Genomic DNA, 26030 nt, shown 5'->3' on the forward strand with positions numbered 1-26030 from the left:
ATGCCATCCAGAGGGACCTTGACACGCTTGTGAGGTGGTGATGCCAACCTCATGAAGTTTAACCATGCCAAGTGCAAGGTCCTACACCTGGGTCAGAGCAATCCCAGGCACAGCTACAGGTTGGGCAGAGAAGAGATTCAGAGCAACTTGAGGGGGTTGGTCGATGAGGAAATGAACATGAGCCGGCTTCAGTGTGCACTTGCAGCCCAGAAAGCCAACCATATCCTGGGCTGATCAAAAGGAGTGTGACCAGCAGGTCGAAGGAGGTGATCCTGCCCCTCTAATCTGCTCTTGTGAGACCACACCTGGAGTATTGTGTGCAGTTCTGGTGTCCTCAACATAAAAAGGACATGGAACTGTTGGAACAAGTCCAGAGGAGGGCCACGAGGATGATCAGGGGACTGGAGCACCTCCTGTATGAAGACAGACTGAGGAAGTTGGGGCTGTTGAGCCTGGAGAAGAGAAGGCTGCATGGAGACCTCATAGCAGCCTTCCAGTATCTGAAGGGGGCCTATAGGGATGCTGGAGAGGAACTATTCATTAGAGACTGTAGTGACAGGACAAGGGGTAACGGGTTAAAACTTAAACAGGGGAAGTTTAGGTTGGATATAAGGTGGAAATTTTTTCCTGTTAGGGTGGTGAGGCACTGGAAGGGGTTGCCCAGGGAGGTTATGAATGCTCCATCCCTGGTGGTGTTGAAGGCCAGGTTGGACGAGGCCTTGGGTGATATGGTTTAGCGTAAGTTGTCCCTGCCCATGGCAGGGGGGTTGGATCTAGATCCTTTCCAACCCTGACGATTCTATGATTCTATTCTATGAGAAATGTGTTGCTATTTTTTTCTGGGCAGAACTTTGGTTTTCTATTTACTATGACTACTGTTTGTTTTTAAAACTGAAAATTTGTAAATGTGGCTGAAATTTGACTATGATGTACATGAAGTGGAAAGCAGAGATCTTTCTTCTTGGAGTAATTTTGCTATTGATGTGAAATTTACTGTCCACTGTTGCATGTTGTTCTTTGTGTATGTGTCAAATTTCAGATTCTCTTTTTCAGTCCTTGCGTTTGAAGTTTTCATGTGTGTTGCAACTGGTACCAAATGCTACTGGGATGGTTACAATAAATATCCTACCGTGTCTCAAGCACCATATTAAAAACGGGGCATGATTCAGCCTGCTTTACATGCTGTTATTTCAGCAGATAAGAAGAAACAGGCAAATCACAAAATAAGTCTGTGGAATACAACCATCAGAGAAAATGAGAGGTCACAGATGAGGATTTAGTTTTGTGATAAAACTCTGTGGGGAAATGAAATAACAATACTTCTGTCTTTTATGTGTTACAAACAGCAGTGCTATTGTTTTTATGGTGTTTCAGTTTTCGGGTTTGTTTCTGGGGTTTTTTATGTATTAGTTGTTGCTCCTGTGCAAAACTGAATCTTTAGCAGACATTCTTATTTAGATATTTTTAAGAAATAGTTTTTCAGAGTTTCTGCTACGAGCATTTGACTTTTAATCAAACACGTATTTTCTCTTCTCCTGACTGCAGCTAATCCAGCAATTAAAGAAGACACTTTGGTTCTCAAGATTGGATCTGTGTCTATGGCTCCTCAGGCTGACAACCCTCTTAGTAGAGCTGTGCTCAGAAAAGACATTTACCAGTAAGTGTTGGAGAGGGGGTTGGGTTTTCATGTATGGTCTCAGAAAAATTCATTTTGGGAGAAGTTAATTGATCAATAAAATGGGTACGTGCAGCCTGTAAAAATACTTTTCACATACAATCTTTTGATATTCAAAACCAGGTTTTTCTGATTTTCTTCACTTGTGGGCTTTCAAACCCATTTAGACAAACCAAGTTCTTCTGTGAAGTGCTGATGAATACCAGAATTTAAATGTCAAGTCATTACGAAGCCTAAGCTCACAGATGAGAACATTTTAAGAGGCTTTCTTTTATTCAGCTACGACTAAGTTCACCTAAGAGAACAGGAAATTTTTTGCGACTACCAAAGTGCTCAGTAGCCATATAGTGTGAAAGAGATAGATCTTAATAATATAAATGGTGAACATATATTCAAACTGTAGGATTCTTGATGTCATGTAGATCAAAGCTGAAAGGAACGCAAACTTCTAAGGAACACTTTCGCAGTAAACACATTTTCTGTGAAAATGCCATGCTCTGGATTGTGTCACTAAGTATGTGCAAACCACACAAATCATATATAGGCAGCAAAACTGGTGAACATATGTAATCAACATGATAAAAGTAATATATGATCCTTAGTAGAGTTGGCACTGTTGCCAGACATGAAAGTATGGTTGCAAATAATACCAAGTGAGAAAAGTCACAGATGAACAAGTGTCTTATACTTCCCGTTGGTCTGTTTTTCAGATGTGGCAATATTTTTAACTACTTCATAGTGCTCTTCAATAGAAATTACAAACATCAAAATCTTTTCCCAGCAGTAAAACATTTACTGCCTGGAAAATGACAGCAAGTTTTACTTTTTTGTCAAGACTAGGATTTTTAGGAGACCATGAAGTATCTCCAGTTTCACTTCTGATCACTTAGAAGTTGTAAGAGAGGCTTTTTCTTCATATTTCCATGTGGAAACATTTAAATTAGTGGTTTTGCTTGTATGTTTAGTTATAGTAGTCGATATCTTCTTTTTCTTTTTTTTTCTTTTCCTTCCTTTGTTAAATGAGCATTGTATCTACTGTATTACTGAACTTTCATGGATGAAATCTTACAGCCTGGCACCAACAACAGCTTTGGGTTGTAGGTCCTGATCCAACTGTCTGTGTGCCCACAGATAAAGAGATCTTCCCAAGATTTTTACAGGCTTTACCTCCTTCTGCCCTCTCAGTCCAAAGAGACTCCCATCTGATATCTGAACCAAGTATACGTTCCACTTCTCATAGCAACCAAAAATTTAAGAGGAAAATCCCCATTCATAAAGTGTAATCTGCAAGTTCCAGCTCCCATAAGGCAGTTCCTGTCACCTAGAGGGGATCTGTGTAATGTTCCTTGTACACACATTACAAATCAGTGAGTAAGCAACAGGAGGGATGCAGTTTACACCTAAAATCAATGAAGCTATGCCAGTTTATATTTATATTTTTGAGTATGATATCTTCGTAATTGTGGCTTTACCTGTAATGCAGAAATCCAGTGCTTTTCAAACCAGAAATCACTCAGTTCCTTAAAGGGCCTGATGCCCTTCTGCATTATGGGTCTCTGGGACTTATATACATAAATTTTCCCACCTAGATTTGTGCAGTGTATATTTGGCTTTCATAGTTTTATACAGTTACAATATGCTCCAGTCCTCCTTTAGAAATCAAGACATTAAATGGGTAAAGTAGAAACAAGCACTGTGCCACAGAGACCTCTCATCTGACTGCTACTGACTTCTTTGTGACCAGCACCACAACACCATGCTTCCTGTATCTTTTTCTGAGTAATGTCTGCCATTTTCAATAATTTCCTCTAACTGCTGCTATCACCATTCTTCTAATTTCTCAGCAGCTGCCAAATGATTCAGTCTTATCTTTGTTCCTTTAAGCATTCAATTATGCTAGCTTTAGTGTTTTTAAAATACATCGGGCAGAGTGTCGAATTACTTTGCAGAGTTTTATGAGACAATATTGAAGTTGGTAGTGGGTGGTCTTTTGTTTTTGGGAAGAGGGTTACTATTTTGATCTGTTCAAGCAAGCTTCAATGCTTTCAAGCAATATAAATTAATATTTTTTTAAGTAAATATATTAAGATTTAAGTTAGGAGTCAAAGTCGGTGCATTTTATAATTACATGTGGGGTTTTTTTTTGATCCAGAACATACTGTAGTTAAGGTTGAAGCCATTCATTTTCTTACACGGCAGTCACTGCTATTAGACCAATGGACTTGTGAGTGGAGTTAGCTTCACCATTTTTCATTTTTTCTTTGGAAAATGAGATAAATACACAAGGCTTTGTATTGTTAGGGCAGGGGACATGGTCTGTCTTCAATGAAAAAAGGCGTCAGGGATATTTTTGGCGCATGGGCCTGATGTTAGTATTTGTTTCTCCAAATGCAAGATTTCTTAACTTACGCAGTATTTACCCTTTTTAACCTGCCCAGGGGAGATGGTTCTAGATAGCAAAAATGTGTAACAGGCTAATATAGAGTGCTTAAAATTCAATTAGTGAAATGAGCAAACCCACACAATGTGTAACTCATGTATTCTGGTGAATGATTTCGTAGTAAATACCAACAGAGGTAGAAGTAGTACAATATGCAGCATTAAAGACTCTAAAAGAAAAAACCATTACAGCAGCCTGTTGATTACTGAAGAATTAGCTGCTACAACATTCTAATAATCCCAACATGTTGTCTTCTTTTTCCAGCCTCTCTTCTCCTCTAATTTGCTTCTGCTGCTTTTAATAGAATAAAAGAAAATAAATTATTGTCTGAACCACTGTCTTTACAGTGTTTCTGGAGTGGGGATACAAACTTAATTTGCGGTGTCACTTTGGTTTAAAGTCTTCTGTTTAGGTCTGAAATACAACCACATGAAATTAATGTCACTTTTGTACTGTTTCATGAGAAAGAATTTTTGCTTCTTATTTAGAAGCTATTCTTCTAAGAAAGGCTGAGAAACATTTTCATGGATAAAGGCTGAATAGAATTCCCAAAAATCTTTTGAATTTTTCCCATAAATTCATGCAAAAAAACCCTGAATGTGCTCATGTATCATTAACAGCATGCCAGGGCATAAAGGTAAATCTGGAATGGCTGCAGGTCATACTAAATAAGCCAGGCCACTTCTGGCCTCTAAGCTGAAGTGACTCCATCTGTGTCTTAGGAAAAAATATCTTACTTGCTTAACTTTGAAAGAGAACTAAATTGAAGGTGGAATGTTGAGAAAACCATGTGCCTCAAAAGTTTGGGCACAAATATTTTTGCAAGTGGTTACTGAAAGTTGGAAAGAAATGTGTTGACATGGTAACTTCAGTTTTCTTACAGCATATAAAAATTAGTCTAAAAATAACTATTTCCTCCAGTAGAAAACAGGCTAATTTAATTATGCAGTAAACAAAGATGCATATACCATAACAGTAACTATAGGTCCCCTTGAAGAAGTTGACACATTTTCAGCTGTTCACAGCAAGAGACAATTTTTCCTTTTCAGTTTTCCCCCTGTGCCACTAAATCCTAAAGTTGGTTTGTTTTAATGATTTTTCATGAACTTCTGATTCTTAAACCCCAGCTAAGGTATGCTTCTCTTCAAACAGAATTGTATGTTACCTTCAAGAAACCACCAATTCTGGAGCAGAACTCTTGTAGATACCAGAAGGGCTCGGGATGGGGAGCAGGGTAAAGGAGATGGATGAAGAAGCAAGTGAGGCAGCTGCTTACCCTTGCTAAAGCGAGGGAAGAGCAGTTAATTGAAACCGAGGAGAAGTTAGATGGTCAAAGAAGTTTCAGCTAAGCAGTGAAGGAGAGAAACATGTTTTTATGGGTTTTAACTACCTGATCATATTAAACCTGGGATTTGGGAGGAGGGGATTGTTGCTTAGAGACAGCTCAGCAAGCTATAGAAAAACAAGGTGATGTGGTCATTTCCTGATGTAATCATGCTGTGTATGTTAGAACTTTTGAAGTGGCCAAATTAATGGTCAAGTACACTGTACAAAACAGAGAAAGGTCTAGCATTTTGGGGGAGGAAGAGTACTGAAATAGGAAGATTATCTTAATGCCCTGATGGAGTGAAAGTCAGACAGTTATTTGATCTCATAGAATCATAGAATGGTTTGGGTTGGAAGGGACCTTAAAGATCATCTAGTTCTAACCCCCATGCCATGCGCAGGGACACCTTCCACTAGTCCAGGGTGCTCAAAGCCCCATCCAACCTGGCCTTGAACTGCCAGGGATGGGGCATCCACAGCTTCCCTGGGCAACCTGTGCCAGTGCCTCACCACCCTCACAGGGAAGAATGTTTTCCTGATATCTAATCTAAATCTCTCTTCTTTCAGTTTAAAGATGTTCCCCCTTGTTGTGTCACTACAGGCCCTTGTGAAAAGTCCCTTCCCAGCTTTCCTGTAGGTCCCAATTTTAAGTACTGGAAGGCTGCTCTAAGGCCTCCCCTTTTCTTTTCAGCCTTCTTCAGGCTGAACAACCGAAGCCCTCGTAGTCTGTATTCGTAAGAAAGGTGCTCCTTCCCTCTGGTCATCTTTGTGTCCCTCCTCTGGACTCGCTCCCGCAGGTCCCATGTCCCTTTTATGATGGGGATACCAGAACTGTATGAAGTACTCCAGGCGGGGTCTCACGAGAGCATTGTGGAGGGAGAGAACTACCTCACTTGACCTGCTATTCAGCAAGTCAGAGAAAGTGCATCAGAAGGAAATCTTATAAATACTGTAACTACAAGAAAAATGAAGCATCTCTTTGGAGGCAAAAAATTGAATTTCTCAGTCCTGGGCTCACTCTTGTTTTGTTCTGTGGTGTCTAATAAGATAAAAATTCCAGCTGAAGTTTTTCTTTTTCCTTGAGATCTTTGTAAAGCACTGTCATCTATGGATTTCTTGATACGTAACACCAAAGGTATGCTTCTGCTGCAATGCTAGTGTTATGAAATTAGGATACTTAACTGTATGCAACTACATAGAGACTTGTCAGAGTTGAGGTGTTTGTAGCATTGTTCACCGAGGAGGACCTCAGTTAAGATTTCTTATTAGCAGTGAGCATTTCTTTAAAAAATGAGGAAACCATCACAAGACCCAGCAATTATATTTCTCTGAAAAGTAAGAGGAAGTAGATGCATGTCTCTGCTTAAATGTGAAGCAGCTCCAAGTACAAATTGAGATATTTAGTTCTGTTTCTCTGTTGGGATAAGGGCTCTGTTATACCAAATACTGTGCAAATTGCCTGTTCAGTTATGTGGGTAATTGCCATTGGCTGGTTTTGGCCTACTGTGACATGAAACATTAATTAATAGAATTTTAGGGAATATCTGTAAACAGATGGAGTATAATATTGGTAATACAAAAATGAAATGGCTGACAAAGAGCACAAGAGAATTCAGGCTGTTGGAAGGCTATTGTAAAAATCTTTTGCTTATGAAGTCCAGAATATATATTGCTAAGCTATCATGTACCAGAAGTTTAGGTGAACTGAATCACAAGCTTTCCTCAGCTTAGCCAGTAAAGAATCTAATTGTTGTCTATGCTCTGGATTCATCATTTTTGAGATCCAAGGATTTCATTCATGTCATACATCAAAGCTTAATAGTCCAGGTCTGAATGTTCCATGGTCATTTTCATGTGTAGATCTTTCATAGATCAAAGCATAAAGCTGTCCTTAGACTGTTTTCAATTTATGAATGTAAATGGAAATTCCTTAAACACCACCACCACCCCCCATCTCCCTAACCCTCCATCCCCCAAAGAAGAATTACATGGCAAAGAGTTTAATCATTAAAGGGTAGTTGTAAATTATTTATTCTTTCATAAAACTTTTAATCCATACAAGTATTTTTTATTACAAATCTATCTAATCTACTATGTTTTTAATTTTTGTATTTTACTGTTTTCCATTGTTTAACTCTCAAACATTTACAAATAACAAAACAATAATATTTATCTTTATTTTAAGGACCTCTGTCTAGAACATGCTTGTAATAATCGTGTGATGTGCAGAATTAGTTAACAAAAATCCTTCAGTAAAAAAAGGAGTAATAAACAATCTTGTGTGTATGTGCTGATAGTGAGGGGAAGGAAAGAATGATGGAAGGAGTTTATGTAAGAAGCACATACATAGCCAGCAGTCTGTGTGGAAATCTGTTTTTTCTTTCAAATGTGGTTTAGAAAATCAAATGCTTTTCAAAACTTTTCAGCAGCACCCACATCTATAAGCATCTTCTCTTCAGAAATATTTTTTTGTACAGTATTAAATTGCTGTGCACGTGTTTATATTCAGAAAACTGTACTTTTAAATTATTGTTACAAAAAGCCTGAATTTTCTGTAACTGTAGTATGAGCAAAGAGGTTATTTTTTGATGGTTTCCTTTTCAAGCCAATTAACAGCTAAAAATAAATCTTTTTTGCATAGAAATCTTCATATTAGGATAACTACATGTTTCCCAAAATATGGACCTAATATGAATAATTTCCTTTGAAGAGTTGATTATTTTATAAAGGTTATAATAAAACTTATTTTCCATGCTTCATTGAAGCTTATTTGATAGGTAAAAAAGGAATTAGCTAATGCTGATTTGAGTTTCTTTATTTTTCCTTGAATAATTGTTTGTTTTTAACAGGATTCTCTCCACATTTAATTTGGATTTTTCATTTTGTTGTTTGTTTTTTTTTTCATTTAATAATCTTTAGCTTTATTAATTGTTGAATTGGGGTTTAAATCAAAATGCTCATATGAAATAGCAAGTTCTAAATATTGCCCTTTGCTGTTGTGCCTGAACCCATGGGGTTTTAAGCATAATGACCTTAAGAATGTCATCTTTATCTTCTGTAAGTAAGCTATACCTCTCTCTAAAACAGGGCTTGGAAGAAGTCTTTTCCAGCCTTACATTTTTCTCTTCTTCTATCTTTAGCAGAGGGGGGGAATAAAAGTCTGCTTAAACCTTTTGCCCAGTAAAATATTCATATATATGGATAGCATTACATGGAAACACCATTCCTAATTAACATTGGCATGTTTGAAGCTATAGCAGCAGTTATTAATTTAAAACCCTCAGTGGAAACTAATTGTAAAATAACAGCTGGAACTGCCCATTTAGTTTCAGAAATGTAGCTTGTTAATTACCCAATACCAAAAGCTATTTAAAGCTAAATTTATATTCAGAATTCAACTTTTAAAATGTTCAGCTTTAACTATCAGTCTTATTTTTACTTGGAATTTCTGTAATTGTCAATTTTACTGGAATCTGCAATAATAGATAACAAATTTGCCTAAATGCATATATTTGAAATTAATTTCTCAGACTATGACAGTCAAAATAAATTTCAAAATAAGCATTTCTGCAACTTTTTTTCTTTAATTCTTCAGTTTAATCACTGTGTGCTCAGTACACGTACCCACCTTAGATATTTTCCTTTCACTTAGCACTGAATCTGATTCTTACAATAATTTTTAATTTCTTCATGCAGTTCCTTAAGCAAATTGAAATATGTTTTATAGAAACATTCCTATCAAAAACTACTGGCAATACTGTGTCATTTTAAGCATCCATTTGTTTGTTAGTCAAGGCAGCTCATTTTGAAACCTTATTAAACATGTCAGGAAGAATACTAAATAGGTCAGGAAGAAAACTAAATGGCAATAATAGAGGAATTATAATTCATTCAAACAGAGCAAAATTGAAGTATGTAAAACTGTCGAAGTTATTTTTTGAAGTCTCCTAGTAACTGTCAGGCAATGCATGTGTTTAAAATACAATTTTAATTAAAAATAGCATCCCTCCTTAATATTTTCATATATATTTCAGTTTTGGTTTGGGAACTTAATATACATTCTATCTGCAAAGTTCTTCCTTTCAGTTGGCACACTGCTTCTGACTTGGCTGAGTTATTTGCACAACCGTGTTCTTTACCTTAGCAGCATCTCAGTCCTTGGTGAGGAGAAGTGAGGAGGAATGAAATAATTTTTTATGAAGATTCACAGAGATGTGTTTATGTGTGCCCGAGAGTCCTGCTCTAGAGTTAGGCAGAGATTTTGAAGTGCAACTTCATAGATCTCTCAGATTCCTTCAAGTTTGACCTGGTAGTTCATGGGAACTTGCTGATGCGTTTAGGAGGGACTCCAAGTAGTGAGGCATGATGAGGATAACCCCACGTTGTGGAGGTGCCTGTTCTTCAGTGGTGCAGTGCAATGCAGCGGTCTTCCCTAGCCACATGTACCAGTTCCAGATCAGTGCCTGGCTAGCTATGACTGACTTGCACTCACACTTCAGTGGGCGAATATGGTGATGATAACCTCTTGTTCAGGCTTTATTTTGGCTGTTTGCCTCACTCTAGACCATTTACAAAGAGGTGAAGGAGTTGAAGCACAGTGAAGATCTCAGTGCTCAGGGCAACCACAGTTTTTCTGGTAAAGCTTTTGAGCTTACGGTGTGGTTATGATTGTTTCATTATTCAGGTGAAGTTCATTCTAAACACGTATGATTTAAAACTAAAGTGGAAATAAGTTTTCAGCCTGCCTTTAAACTGGCCTGTGTGTTCAGGTCTTGAAATTCTCAGGTCAGTCAGTTCAGCTGTGAACTTGAGAGGGGCATGAGAGAAGTATCACTTCAAAAACGGAAGCTACAAAGTGTTCAATACTATATTTTATATGATTTATTGTAGCATGTACTCCATGTCTTTGTTTAATAAAGATGCCATCATTTAACAGCTTAAGGTCAGAAGTAAATAGCAGTTGTAAAGTAAAACTTTCACAAGGGCACTGCTTTCTCTGTTGTGGTAGTGTGCTATACTTTGTTCTATAAAAAGGTTTCTCAGCTGCGGGTGATCTTAACTACCGTATGCTCTGCAAAGTCAAAGCTAAGTTAAAGATACACAGCAGCCTGAACTGAGAGTCTCCTTGGTCTTCTGATATTTCTTTGCTGTTTCAAATACTGGTTTAACACAGATAATTAGCATTTGCTGTGTGGTATATATGGAACTTGACATGTGAAGTTCATACAGCTTCAGTTTTGAAATCTGTTGATTTCAAAAGTCTGTTTGGAATGTTTTCGGGGACTGAGTGGAGGAGAGATTAGGGCTTCCTTTGTACTGGTTTGGGGTGCTGTTTAACATATTTTTTTCTATTTCTTAAAAAATAAAAGCAATTCTGGCTGTGATGAAGCCTATTACCCATTATAGTGAAGCCAATTAAAATCAAGCAAATCAACAGAAATTGTTCTTTTATTAGCTTTAAACATTTAAAAACTTTTTATTGTGTTCCGTTATCATTTTGCATACTGAAATGCTCACTATTTTTAACTACTTGCCTTAATGTTTCCTGATCTTTGGATGATGAATTGCTGTTATGCATAGAGTTTTTTATTGAGACCTTAAGGATATTGCAGTTCTTGTTATCTTCTCCCTAGAAAGAATCATTTCTTCTCTTTTTTGTTTCATAACCTTTTGCACATTTAAAACAAACGCCTCAGAAATCTCATGTCTCTTTCTCCTCAACCAGCGCCAAAACCCAAAATCTTCATTGAAATTAGGTTGTGTAACTATTTGCTTCCCTGAACTTTAATAATGGTCCTCCATCCCTCCCATTTGAAAATATTTTTGAACCTGTAAATTTTCCCCAAAATTAATTCTTGATTTACCATGGTGGACAGAAGACATGCCAGATGTTTTAAGAGCTCCTTAGAGAAGTCAGCTCACCCTTTTGCACCAAAGCAAGTGATGTGCAGACTGGCCGTGCCCAGTGAAGGGGCTAAAGGAATAAGGCATGGCCCTCGGTTTCCTTGTGTCAGCCCAGAGTGGAGTGGATGTAAATGTTGATTTTTAATGTTACTTTAGGCACGGTGTTCCTTGAACAGTAACGGTGGCACCTATGTTACAAATCTAAAGTCAAGCTGTTCTAAGACCTTCTCTGTGCAGCTCCATGGTGTGGCTGGTAGAACTTGTGTATATTGTGCTGGCTGAGGGAGCAGAAAGAACTGAAAAATTTTGGGGCATCAGGTAATTTTCTTCAGTCAGGTCGTTGCCCTGAGCTTGTTTATTGTATAGGTACACAAGGATTAGCCCTACCAAAAAAGTAGAGTTGCAGCAGCCTGGATTTGAATCAGCTTAATATGCCATCATGCTTTGGGCTTTTGAAACACAGTACAGAATCTGACACTTTGAACTAAGAATTTTAATAAAGTTCCCAGATTCAGCATTAATATTATTAAACAGAGTGTAACAGTTTAAAAAGGTAAGCAAAAAAAGGCACAAAGACATTAAATATCATTTAAAAATCCCAGGATACATTACACAGTTTACGTACTGAGCAACATGAATGCAATGAGAAATATTTCAGGTAAGCTGTAAAAAATGGAAAATAAAAGGTAATCTCAAAGCTGGAGGTTTTTTTTTAATGTGAGTTGTGTTGTATGTTTTATATTATAAGGGAACATTATTGACGTTTTTACATTTCTTCTTTCACGTTGCCTCCCTTTAATTTATTTTTTTTCTAACTAAGTAGGTTTATAGTCTGCCCGTTAGTTGGGGGAACAAGGAATGAGGGGAGGTGTGGGAGAATATAATTACTTAATCCTTAGGAATTAATGCCATTTTAAGAGTTGGAGTGCTTCCCCTATACAAGTTACTTAAGTATTGTTTAGTTACTTTACACAAACTCCTAATAGTTCCTTCCCAGGGTTTCCTTTGCTGATTCCTAAAATAAATCTACATATCAAGATTACTTTTCAGTAACAAATGTTCCTAATAATAAAAATTAACATCCAGAAGTCTTGGCTGTGATAAGAAATTTCTCCTAAAATAATTTGGTAAAGCTTTAAAAAACTTACTATTCTATGCAGTTTTCTTCTTAACTGCTTGTGAGTAAATGTAAGTTTTATTAGATTCGGTTTCATCAAATATTTTGTTTGTTGAAAAGCATTTTCCAGTAATATATAAAGCAGATGTTTTTAATTTGTACCATTTTTTACTATAACAGCATCTCAAGGTAAATATAATGCAAGTTGTGTGCTTCTGTTACTGGGAAAACAATATCCCATTTGTAATGAGACATTTGTTAACTTCTGTATACAGATTGTGGTTCATTCCGTAAATATTTGTGGGTTCTCTGATGTCCCTCACAGGGTTTTATCTATGGCAAATTCATACCACAGTTCTTAAAACTACTTTTTGGATAGATTTCTTTCTTTTGCAAAACTTTTTGCGAGTGTCTCTTTGCCATTTAATGTTTTTGAGTATTCCTAATTCATTTTTCAGTTATTTAACAGAAAGGATTATCAGAAATATACAGAATAGTTACATGTTATTTGGGTATATTTCTGTATGGGATGCTATTCAAAATTTCCATGGCAAAATTAAGTCCTTGTTACTGTTATCCTGAACAAATCAAATTGTATTGTTTAAGTGAGCATGAGTCCTTGCCCTTACTAATTTTTCAATGTAGCTTAGCATTCAGTCACCTTAGGTACAGTTAGAAGTCACGCTTAATGTTTCTTCTGTTTAAGCTTTCACTGTGCACACTATCTATCACCCATTATTTACAGCAGCATAATTGCTCCAGCTGATTATGCTGCAGTAAAAAAAAGGAACCAGATTAAAACCAGATTAAAACGTTATGTGCAGTGTTTATGTTGAGTTTCAGAATATTTATTTTTTTTTCCTTAAAGATCTGAATCCATCACTACTTTTTCTTTTAGGACTGGTTCATATTCTTAGGGTGCTTATTAGCTGTAGGACGCAAAGTTATATGTAGTATTTTTCAGCCTCTAAGGACATTTTTCATGCCCTCTGATGCTTTTTGTTGTTAGGGTTTTTGTTTCCTGTGAGAAGGCAATGGCTAACATTGGTATGTTAATGGCAAACACAAGTGCATGTTGAGAGTAATAAAATACAGAGATAATATCAGGCATCTCCATAGAGATGATGATTCAATGTCAGTGGTTGGCATAAATCACAGATACTTCATTTTCTAGAGTGACGGTCTATGTCCTGAAATGAAAAATAAACAAGTGTGGAGGTGGTACAAATAGAATGTAGGAGTATCTATACATAGATACATCCTGTAAATGCAGGACAGGGACAGAACAGATTTGAACTCTTCCTGATAACCAAAGTTATTTAACTATTGAATAGTATCATGTGATTTTTCTATGTCACAGTTTTCCAAGGAACAGGAAGAAGCTTGCAGATCAGCAAATCCACCTGCAAAGTAAATCTGAAGTGGTTATGTTTCCCAATTTAAGTTTGGATATATGTGTGCATATATATTCAGGAAAAATTCAGAGGGATGCAATTCTCTGGTATGTGTTGGCTCAGGCTTTCTTTCAATGCACTTTATTCTTCAGACAGCATTCAGTGGTTGATTTTCCATGTTCTTGGCATAATCAAAAAAGTGCCTGATACATTATGTAACAAGAAGTGTTGTACAATTTGCTTTCTAAAAATGATATTTTAAACCTACATATTGTATTCTTTACACATTGCAGCTCATAAAAAAATTAAGGAACTTTAGTAAACTGGACTCAAACTAACCACAGATGATAGAATTTGCTGTTTCTCAAATGGGCAGTGTAGTGAGCTGGGTATTTGTGTGTGTGTTAGTATCTGTGTAGTGTCCTTGCATATTTTTGTTTAGCTCCAGGCAGAAAACAACACTCTTGAGTTTTCTTCATAACCAGCGCTGTTTCTATGTTTTCGGTGCCTCATGGAGTAGGTTGAACTACTTGGCATTGGAATTTGTAGTTTTCGTGGTCAGTGTGAATACACAGTGTATTTTGAGTTTATGAGGATGACTCTTGCCAGGTATTGCCCTGTAAGCAGAGATTACTTAAAACCTCTGTTAAAAAGCATCTCTAACAAGCTCTGTTTACATGCTGAATAGTAGGCTTTATCCAATTTAGTGTGAAGGCTTTAATGTTTACAAAAGCAGTGGTGTATTTTATGGCTTCCTGTGGCACGGTGTAGGTTTCTAAGCATATGTTGTCTCCTGCCACTAAAAGTTACCTGAACAACAGTTTAAAATGAGTGAGAATCCTCTTGAGTTTGATCTCTGCCTATTTTTTCGTGTCCTTTACTTGTTCTTTCTGGTTCTCCCAAAATTTTTACGTCTTTTATACTTTTTGTCCTAACAATGAATTTTGAGGTCAATTTCCTAACAGGTTTCATTTGTTTTCTTCATCTTTTAATGCATATTCTAAATATGTTAAAAAACCTTTACAGAAATAACCCCTTTAAAGTGGTGCATCTGTGTGCATGTAGAAGTATACTTTCACAAAGTTCAATATATTGGTATCACAATTTAAGATTTAGCAGTATAGCATCCTTTTAAAACAAAAGCTACCAATTTATTTTTCCTTATAGAAGAAACTAAAAGATACAGTCAGTTCAATCTGAAATAATTATTTGTACATTTAAGTTGCAGTAACTGTATTTAATAATATGGAGGAATTAGTGGGCTTAAAACTGTAAGGATAGGACTCAAAATGTGTGGCTTGTAGTCATAGCTTTGTTACAGACTTTAAGATGAGAATATATGCATCAGGATTTCTTTGTAAACTGAACTTTCAAGCAGATATCTCTTGAAGTTCCGCGGCATCCTTCCATATCTTCTGCATGTTTCATGAAATTAATTAAAGAAGTTTGGAAAAAAACCCAGTCCTTTCAGTGATGTGCAGAATACTCGTCAATAGCTTTAGTCCCTTGCTTCTGGTAGAAAGCCTTCCTAGATTTCTCTGTGGAAGTTTTCACCCGTTGTCAAAGTTGTTAGTTCTTGAAAACTTTCTCTAATGGTTGTAAGTCAAGGGGAATGTTCTTGATTTCTAGGTGTGACTCACAGATTTTTTGAGGAAGGATATAGTAAGGAGGAGATGAAGTCTCTAGTAATAACATACCTAACAGCTTTACCTTAAGTCCCTAAAAGAACTGGTGAAATACCATCAAAAGGTATACCATAATCTCCACAAAGTATACTGTAGTGGAGCACTTTCTTCCTCTGCTTCAGTCCTCCTGTGATTCCAGAACAAACTGGAAAATAGTGGTGGGGAACTGGTTTGTTCAGGAGGGTATTTTACTTTCATAAGGAAAGAGATGGATGTTTCTAAGCTTTTTCTGAGAAGAAAAAACTGTAACAGATTGTAGGGAAGCTGGAAAGCTTGGGTACTATGCTTCATCTGGTTCTCAGTCAGTTGACAAGAAACCTATAAAAATCCAGTAAAGAATAATGCAAGAAAAGGGAGTGTGAGAGCACTCTGTACTTCATTATGTTCAAGAATAATTCTCTAAGCAAAAGAAGGAGGTAACCTACCAAAGAAATTAATTTTGTGCTGTATTAGTAACACCACCTTGATTGTTCAAGTTGTAATATTTTATAAAAAGAAGAGAAAGACCAGCGTGAACAGTTGCTTTTCACCCCTTCATTCCTTTAAGAATTAAAATGAGTGTGCTTGCATTTACACTAAGCAAACTGAGAATGCTTATTAATATGTAGTTGGTAGTAACTTTCTTCTAGAAACAGCTAAACTGGAAAGTGGAAGAATCATTTTCTGTGTAACAGATCTTGCCTGTTTGTTAGCTTCTGTCTGTGTAGCAAGAGATTCTGCCTGCAGACATGTGAACTCAAAACTGTAATTCAGACTTACAGGTACAAAAATATTCAAGAGGCATTTTCAGGAAAATTAATTTTAGGGAGCTATAATGTCTTTTAAAATGAGAAAGGACTGGGAGGACTGGGAGTCTGGAAGTTCCTTGCCTCAAAATACGATACAGTAGATGTGATTATTATGCAGACATGCCTCTGAAGAGGAGACTGTGGCAATTATCAAACCAAGTTGACTTTCATGTATGCATCAGTATCTTGAGAAACCAGTTGATTTGCAACTGAACTAGGAAGAAAGTAGGAAAACAATGAATGTCTGTGAAAATATTGTTCTATCGTGAAAAAAATTCAGCATTCAGGCAAATCTGGATTTCTCAAGTAGCTAATTGTGTTTTGAGAGTAAATTTATAATCTTCTGAATTGGGTAATCAAACAGTCACTTGTTTTTTACTTCCTTTCTAAAGTTCTCTGGTGTAAATGTGAAATACACATTATTCAGTGTATCTCTTATTTTGTTATGAACAAGAATAATTTCTGCCTTTTGCAGTCCTAAGAATCACTGAGAGTAAACTAAGAAATTCATTTACGCATTTTTTCTTTCCTTTTTTTCCCCTCTTCAAAAGTGTATTTAGAAGTAAACTCCCCTTCAATATGTCTTGTTAGGTATGGTTTCATACTGAATTTGGGAGTGCCATTAATAATAGTATAGTGGAGCTTTAAGGAAGACAAAATACTGGTTTTGACATGAAAGGTAATATATTTCATAATGAATATAAACTGGGTTTTCTACTAGGGCAGTTTCCCAGTGATATTTAAATGGAAAAAGCAGTGCAAGGACTTCAGAAAAGAAGAACTAGAGGTAATTTTTAAAGACCTTGTTATTGACATATTTTAAAATATCATATACAGTGTTTTAAAAATGGTTCCATCTTGCTGTTATTGATACAGTAATTCTGGAAAAAGAAAATACAACTAGAAAATACATCTTGAGAAGCTGTTTTAGTCAGTGCCAAAGATTAAATTAAACTTACTTAAAGTAAGATTAAATTAACTTTCCAAGTAAATTGACTTGGAAAGTGAAACATTCATATTTTAGAGTAGTTTCTTGTTGTATTATCTATGCTATAAACATCATCTATTACAAATACACACATCCTGAAAATATGCATCAGTACATACTGTTTAATATAAAGGGAAAGCTGGTATTTATTTCTGTTCAACTTTGTATAGAATTTGACTGATGTCCAGGTATGAGTTTGATATACTGACACAACAGCAAAAAGAAATCCTGTCCCATGTCAGCTTATCAAACGCACTGTGGACATCATGTCTTCTAGCTTGTGCCATTCTACCAGGTTGTACCACACCATTGGAAGAAATTCTATACATCAAATGTGAAGACTGTTCAGTGGAACTCAACCTCGGTATTTCCAGATGAAATTATACAACATCTGAAAAGACTGAGGTATTGTACCACTAAACTAGGTAAATCAGTTAAAACAAAGTAAAATACAGGATGAAAGCAATGGGAAAAATCACATTATTTACCTTAGCTCTGTTGTAAACCAAGTACACGTGAAATATTTGAAAAATCAAAAGAAGAGACCTTTCATTGTTGAAGAGCATAAAATTTTGAGGTGAAATTATTTCTACCATGAAACAAAAGCATAAAAGATTATGGTTATATTGTATTCTGGCTTTTTTTCCTAACACACACCCCCCCCCCCCCCCCCCCCCAATTTCCCCTCCACCCATTTAAGCTCTTCAAGCTCTCTTCTCACTGACTCTGTTTAAGGAAACTCTACTCCACTTGTTTTTTCTAGACGCATTTGGCATCCAAAAATATCATACAGACCTTCCTTTGGAATTGTGCGTACTTATCGTTTATACAGTCTGTCAACTGTATATTTATACTATGCTCCCTGAATTTTATTGAATGCTTCAAAGCTATAATGATATTTCTCAAACTGTCTAAACGTTAAACAGTATAAAAATGAAAAACTGATCTTTGAAAGTTCAGACTTGCTCATGCTGTTATTTTTGCTGAGGAATTTAAACAATAAAATTACAAAAGTAATTAAACAGATGACATCTACATGCACAGCTGCAAGCTTCAGCTTTGTTTCATTTTATGGCTTTTTTTCGAGAGAGGGAGACTGAAATTACTTTATAGTTTACCATAGCATACCTTATCATCATAGGGATCATTCATACTGTCTTCCAGATACAACTGGAAAACAACTGTTCTTCCAAAGTTCTTCAGCTTCTTTGCAGGCAGTTACTGTACCAAAGCCTTTTGAGCAAAGGGCTACTTTTAAATGTCTGGTCACCTCACAGGATATGTAGAGCATTTCCTGCCCGTAGGACTAGGGGAAGGAAGCATACAGCCAAAATGTTTGATGTGTGATCTACTGTGATTCCTTTCATGTGTTTAGTAGCTTTTATATGATCAAGGTAGTGCTACCAGTCCTGACCTTGGTGTGGTCCGGTTCACTAAAATCTGACCTTCCTAAATGGGTAGCAAATGGAATTATAGTAACACCCACCTGGCACCAGCACTGTAATAAAAGGGTGCAGGGGGGTGTTGTTATTTTTAACTTTGAATATGTACCTACTAGGTTTCAAAATAAGAATTGTATCTTGATAGAAAATTGCAATAGTTAATTTTTATACGTGTTTTTATGTATTTGCATTCTTATAGCACTGTATATCAGATGATCTCAAAATGTTTTCTATGCAATTAATCATATTCACAGCATCGTTTTGGCTTTGTGCCTGCAATATATATGAGTAAACTGTTGAAGAAGTTGATTTTGCTGCTTAGTCACATAATAAGCGAGTTTAGAGAGAATAGGAATGAAATCTGGCACTCCTATTTTCCTTTCTCATGTTCTAGCCTTAGGGAGAGGGAAATATGTCCTGCAGGCCCACAGGAGTTCTGCCCTTGTCTCAAACCTTCTTGTGCACAAGTTAGATTTGTCATCTCAAGTTCTGACCAAGCCAACATTTTCTGTTCCTTTTGAGACAGCATCAGATACATGTGCAAAGTAGGCACAAACCATTGAATTCAGTTCTCCAAATTTCTTCTTATGTTCAAAACCAAATTTGTTTTCTCTTGCAATATGATAGCTCAGTGAAATCAGACCTTTTTAAAATGGTTTCGGGTGAAAGTAAATATCTGTATGACTCAATAGTTGCAGTTGATAAAACTTGTCAAATAAAGGGCACAAAGTAGTTAGCCAAAAGAACTGTTGTGTTCTACATCACCTGCTGAAAGGTTCAGGTGGGACAGTGAAATTACTTACAGAAGGAGGAAGCAATTGAAATCATAACCAAGCAATTGAAATCATAACCCCCATGGTACATTTCATCTGTAAAACAGTGTTTATGCTAGGGGTAGAAAAGTAATGAATTTGGCTTACTCTGTTTCCCTGGTTTTATTTGCCGAAAGGATTTTGAAAGCTGAATAGTTCCTACACAGCATGTATGCTTAAGATTAGGCCAATTCTGTTGTGGTTTAACTTACTTTCAACCTCCTAGGAAGTATACAACTAATAAGTTGGTGGCATACTTAACGAAAATAGTTGATACGGAAAACCAGAAATTAGTGTTAATGTAAATGACTGTATGTATAGAATTTCTTTGGGAAATTTTGATCCTTGTATAAAACTGGCTGGCGTATTCTGTTCCAAAACACTGCACATAAGTGACCGCATGAGGCCTACCTCCCAAGCTGAGGTTGTATGGTGTGCTCCAGTCACTCCAGAACCCTGGACCATGATGATTCCTGCACCGCACTTGAACTAAGTATGAAGACCCAAGCAGTGTATTGTCTATGGCTAGTGAGGTTTCCAGAGCAACTTGAATCATCTGTGGGATTATCAGAAGCCATTATGGTTGTATAATGAAACAGGACGAAGAAAGACAGACAGAACCAAAACAAAGAGTCTAGAGAGTAGGTTTTAGGTATCAAGTTCAGTAAAAAAAGGTTCCTTCTTTAAATCTATGTAAATCCAAATATGGTAGAGATTGCATGACTCTGTGGAAAACGTGTTATTTCATTATGAATTCCTAAATAACAGCTCCTTTTTATTGCAGAGACAGTTGTGTGGTAGCAACAGGAAAAAGCAATTCACTAATAAAAGCTATAAATATTAAACATATCATGGAATTTGGGGGCTGCTGAAAAGAGAGACCTTTGCCTTTAGACTTCACAGAGTCTAGTATTTCATCCAAAAAGAAAGATGGGAGTTTGTGCGTAAGACCCAAAAGGAGACGGGTCTTGTATCAGTGTAGTGTAACAGATGTCAAGTCCAGCTCACCAGCACACTGCTGATGTTTACCAGGGTCCGCTGGACACACCAGCTCAGTGTGCCCTGCCCAGCTCCACCAGACCCACCACTGCCTAAGGAGAGTTCTCAACCCACCAGATCCACTGCCCAAGGACAAGGAACGTGCTAAGAAATCGTGGGCTCCACAGAAACCCACCAACCTGCACTGTAAAATACAGGAGCAGAGCTGACTCACCTGCCAGCTGTTTTGACCTGAGTTTGCAGAGATCTTCACTTCATACTGAAGTGGGTATGGCATCAACAAAGGGTCGGACCAGCAGATCTTCATTTGACCTTCCTCTGTCATTTCCAGATGCAGGTTCAAAGGAGGTTCAGGCTTGACTGCAGACAAATTAATTGACAAGTTTACCACTAACCTGATTGCATGTGACTGCTGACGGCAATGGGTCTTTTCCATGCCACTTCTTTGAACTCAGTTTCCAAGAGCTTCTCTGCATGTAGCTTCTGCCTAAGAGCAGAAGCTACTGGGATGTACTTCCCAAGAAAGCAATAATTGGATTAGTTGAAACATCAAGGCATTAGTAGCTATTCCTCGTATTTTACGCATATGCATAAAATGTGTATCTTGAAAGGGGTAATCTCTAGAAACAGAAATTTTTTGCTTGGGTTTCAATGGTGTATCTAAAAGATCAGGGGAAGAGTTTTGTATTGTATATAGGAGATCATTGATAGTAGAGAGGGAAGAAGAGAATGAAAAAGAGCATGAAAATGCAGGTTTTATGCTAGTGGGAAGGTATTAGGCTGTGATAACGCAAATCGGTACAAACAGCCAGTCCCTGAGATTCTACAGAATTGATTGGATTGAATCAGAAAAGCTCTAATAGACAGATAAACCTTATATTAGCAGTGCAGTACACTAGTACCTTGTATCTGAATAGTACCTTTGCTGCATCTAAATATGTGTGTCAAAGACTAACTTCATTGTGATTTATATTTAAAAAAGTAAATTTATGAGGGGAGAAAGCCAGTGTCACAATGATGAGTGTCACAGGTTGGCACTTACAACAACATTTTGCTTGAAGAATTTGCTTCACAAGGTTGTGGTTGTGCTGAGCAAGCCTCAGGAATATAGTGCCAAGTGCAGGTTAATGTATGTTATTAAACTGCTTATAAATAAAACAAATGGAAAGGATTCTTTATGCTCGAGTACAGGAGAGAAGCATTCGTTATGCAGGTGAAATTAGTATCATATTCTGTATTTTAAGTACTTCATTACATTACATACTTCATTGCATACTTCATACTTCATTGCATTGCATACTTTCATTTCATTACATACTTCATAGATTTCATAAAATAAGTACATCTTTCCTTATTTTCAGTAATATTTAAAAAAACCACATAATATTTACTTGTCTTAGAAAACTTATGAGAATAGTCACTGTGTCATACAATAATCTGTGGGTCTTTTTTGTGTGTTTTGTTTTGTTTTTTAAAGAATTGCATTCAAATTGATGAAATAATGCCTAGAAAGAATAATAGACGACACAGTTGTTGTGGTTAGATCTCTGTATGTGGAAAGTTGACAAACACATTCTTGAGTTTTAAGAAACCACATTTAATTTTGAAATAGCACTACTGACATAACAGATTTTCAGTGTATTTTTGCTAAGCATATAAGGAAGTTCTTAGAGCTACTGAACAATGCCATCACAGTGCCTCACCAGGAATGATGTGATCAAAACGGCTTTCCTGCCATTCACATGACTCTGTAGGTAGATACGATTAATTACTGAATTTTCTTAATTGCTAGCCTACTCCATTAGTGACAATGTGGTGGTATCAGCAGTTTCAACCATGTTTGGATTTGGACTGCATTGGGATTGCACCTTGAAATCGATTGCATACCTGCACATATAGGTCGCATGCAATGCATGCATCACAGGTTGAGATGTGCTGCTTAAAACCTTATTTATTGTTTGCTTGTTAGCATCAATAATTAACCAAACTGCAGAATTATTAAATTCTCTGTGGAGACAGCAGTTATATACTAAATAACTATTCTGGCATAAGACAACAACCTAAAGTAGAACAGTAGATTGGATGGCATCTGCAAATAAGAAGCTTAAACTTCACTGGGATGTATGAGATCCATAAAAATAGATTGAAATTTGATGTGATCAGAGATTCAAAGCAAATAATAACTAAGATACCCTTATTCCCTTGTTTTGAAAAACAGTGACTAGATCAATTGTGTATTTTTATTGTAATATCAAGTGAGCAGTGCACATAAAGCTGTATTGTTCCCCATGTAGAAAAGGCAGGAAAATTTTTTGAAAGATTTACTATTGCTTATTAGCAAAAGACAAATGGTAGTAGGAGACTCCTCTGGTACTGGTAAAACCAAATGGTCTCACCAGCTTCCACTCATTCAGTAGCTCTTGAATATTTTGTTGAAGTTGGGCATAACAATTTCCCAAGAATTTAGAAGAATCCGCAAGTAATGTGGTTCACTCAGAAATGCTTTTTCCTCACATGTAAGTATTTTAATAACAGAGAACTGTACTGAGATTCCACGTTAAAAAGATCCATCATCTTGGAATGTTTTTTTTTTAATTTTTATTCTTTTAATAAATTTGAATAGTGCAACAATTGTCTCACAATAAATTTGTTTGTGATACTGATATGTTGCAGTTCTCTTTGATGACACGAGTGTGACATCCTCTATCCAGTAGATAAGAATTAATCTTGCTTCCCCTTAAGGCTGCTCATATGAACCCAGTTGAAAGTGCAGTAAATTCAGTGGGTTGAAGTCGTATCAATTTTGGTGGCTCTGGCTAAATTTTGAAATATATTTATTTGCATGCTCCCACTGAATTCCATAGGAAAGAGGCAGCTGGATACTTCTGAAGATCTAGGCTTAAAATAATGCTTATTTGTAATCAAGAATGACAAAATTGATGCCTTACTTTTCTTAACTTTGTATCTTAATGTGTATCAGATTGATCTGATTTTGATCTTTGCTGCTGATTTATTTTTCCTTTCTTAAAAATTTTTTGTCCCTTTGGCATTACAGAAAAGCACTGAATCTAGGAATACTTCGAGACCCTGGATCAGAGGTTGAAGACAGACAGTACCAAATAGATCTTCAGTCTATAAACATTGGTACTGCTCATTGGAATCAGTTGAAACCAGAGAAGGAAAATGGAAAAGGAGGGGTTTTGACAGAGAGTGAAAGAAATTCTCAAAATCCAGCACTTGAATGGAACATGGCCAGCAGGTAAGAAGGTTTTTTAATTTATTCTTTTCCAGAATTACATAGCACCAGCACTGCGGGTACCATTTGCAGCATATCTGAATCAGATAATTCTGTATTGGTTTTGTTGTAGATTACACAAACACGTTTCCATGGAGTTTTGTATTCTAAATTTGCAATGCACATTACTATTATTGTTACACTTCAGTCACTGTCTAGTTGTTATTTGTTTCCATTATAAGCTAAGTGGCTTACTGTACATCTGTAAAAGTAATCTCAGAGGCTGAGACTTCAGCTTCTCAGTCTACAAGCAATGGGAGGTTTTGGATTTATTTTGGGTTGTGTTTTTTTTTAATTTAGTTTGTATGTATTTTTACAAAGCTTGAGGAAACCAGCGTGGACATTTCTGAGCTGGTTCTGAACTGGTATTTACACTTCTGCAAGTAAAATCAGATGAGTTTTGAGAATGTGTATTGTATGATACGTGCATGCAAAGCCCCACCCTCTATCTAAACAGGATTGAAAGATAAAGCATTAAAATACACTTGCACAGTATTCTAAATTTTAATATTTTTTAATAACCAATTTAAAACCTGAATTTGTGAAATTTTGAAAATTTTTCTGTAATTTTAATATATTTTTTATACTTAAAAATTCATACAGGTTGTTTGAAACTAATTTTTATAGACTGTGTAGGAGTTGAAGTTCTCTCTTTAACCTGACTGGAATAATATCTGATGGCCAAGATCGGGCTTTCAGAAGTAATTTTGGGGATTTAGAAGCATTTCTGCTAGAAGATGTCTGCCCACACATTTATTCATTTTCATTTAAAAGACCTTTATATCTAATTCATACAAAACCAATACTATTTTATGAAATGCGTGCGTCATTTCATGGTTCTTAAGATAGTTGAATCAAGGGATGTGCTCCTAAAAGTGATACAGAAAAACAGGCAGAATCATAAGGAAAGACAAAAATTGAACTATTCCTGGTTTAATTTTCGAAGAAAGGTGGGAGACATGAGGACTCAGAGATTTTTCTGAAAGTGTGGCAAGCTGTAGCAGAAGAAGCTACCTGAGGATGGCAGGCAGACTGAGCTTTGTAAGTGTTGTGTTTATGAATCACCAAGAGAGCAAATAAGCTCACTCTGGAGGAGCGTATGCAGGAAAAAGATGTGATCAAGAATGAATTCCACTTTGTCACTGAAAAACAGCAGGAAAAGCAGATCTAACAAAAGTAATGATAAAACCACATGGAGTGACATGAGTACAGATAAAAATTTAAATAGAGTAATGATATCTGTTCTTAATTTACAGGATCACCTGCTTCTTTCCCGTCTTTTAACAATTTATTTCCTTTTTTTAGCTAATGTAATTCGATAGAGAATTTTCTTTTAAATTCTCAGTCTTGGAAAAAATACGTTATGACCTTCTACTTGGGCCTCGATGTTGGGCAGGTTGCCCATGAAGTTCTTTCTCACAGAATAGTGTAGAGCCACCGGCATTTCTTAAAAGATAACAATCTCCCAAGGAGAGAGTTGAGCTAACTGAGCAAAACCAGCCACTGAGGAATTGTCTTTCCTTTTCCTTCCCATTGGTGACTGGAATCGTATTGCCAGCACACTTTGGTCTGAGCTTTGTGGTTAATAGATTTGAATAGGAAATTTGGTGGGATCCCTGAACAGCTATTAAGATAAGGGAAACAGCTATTGCAGATAATCTGAGTTCTCTTTTTTTTTTTTTTTTTTTATAACTGCTTGTGCATTCTTCTTTTCCTCAGTAAATGTCCAAAATAAACTTTTATTAAAATATATTTGACAAACAAGTATGTTTGCTTTGAAATTGCTTTTGAATGAATCTTCTACTTGGGTTTTAATCTCTCTCAGTTGTAATTAGCTTTCCCTTTGTGGTATGCAATACAGTATTTTAATTCCAGCTTGAAATTGTTTAAAGAGAACTATGAGTGTTTTCTCATCCTTTTGGCTTAAAATTTTACACATTTACAACAGTTCTTTTTCAGGATGTTTGCATTTTTGCCTTTTAGTTGGCAGTCAGTTTTGCTGCATCTGGGTTTATTTTATGATCTGTGGAAGTGGTGTGCTGAGAACTGGAAGAACCTACATTGAACTCTGCTATCCACTGAGATATTTCCAGCATGCACCAAGAGGGTAGCTGGATGGTGTTTTACATCGTGCTTAGTGTTTCCAGGATGAAGTTTATCTTAAG

General features: G+C 36.4%; 1 protein-coding gene across 7 annotated transcripts in view; it reads left to right on the top strand.

The window, feature by feature from the left end:
- Nucleotides 1–26030, top strand: part of VPS13B (vacuolar protein sorting 13 homolog B) — a 442303-nt gene that overhangs the window by 255236 nt on the left and 161037 nt on the right. For all 7 annotated transcript variants that reach the window (XM_057400543.1, XM_057400540.1, XM_057400542.1 and 4 more), the window contains 2 exons: nucleotides 1546–1657; nucleotides 23626–23829. In XM_057400543.1, the coding sequence (XP_057256526.1) occupies nucleotides 1546–1657; nucleotides 23626–23829 (316 nt within the window). The remainder of the gene's footprint in view (nucleotides 1–1545; nucleotides 1658–23625; nucleotides 23830–26030) is intronic.

This window comes from Pezoporus wallicus, unplaced genomic scaffold (genome assembly GCF_028554395.1).
Source record: "Pezoporus wallicus isolate ANWC-B61680 ecotype Strahan unplaced genomic scaffold, APGP_CSIRO_Pwel_v1 contig_7985, whole genome shotgun sequence".
Taxonomy (NCBI): Eukaryota; Metazoa; Chordata; class Aves; order Psittaciformes; family Psittacidae; genus Pezoporus; species Pezoporus wallicus.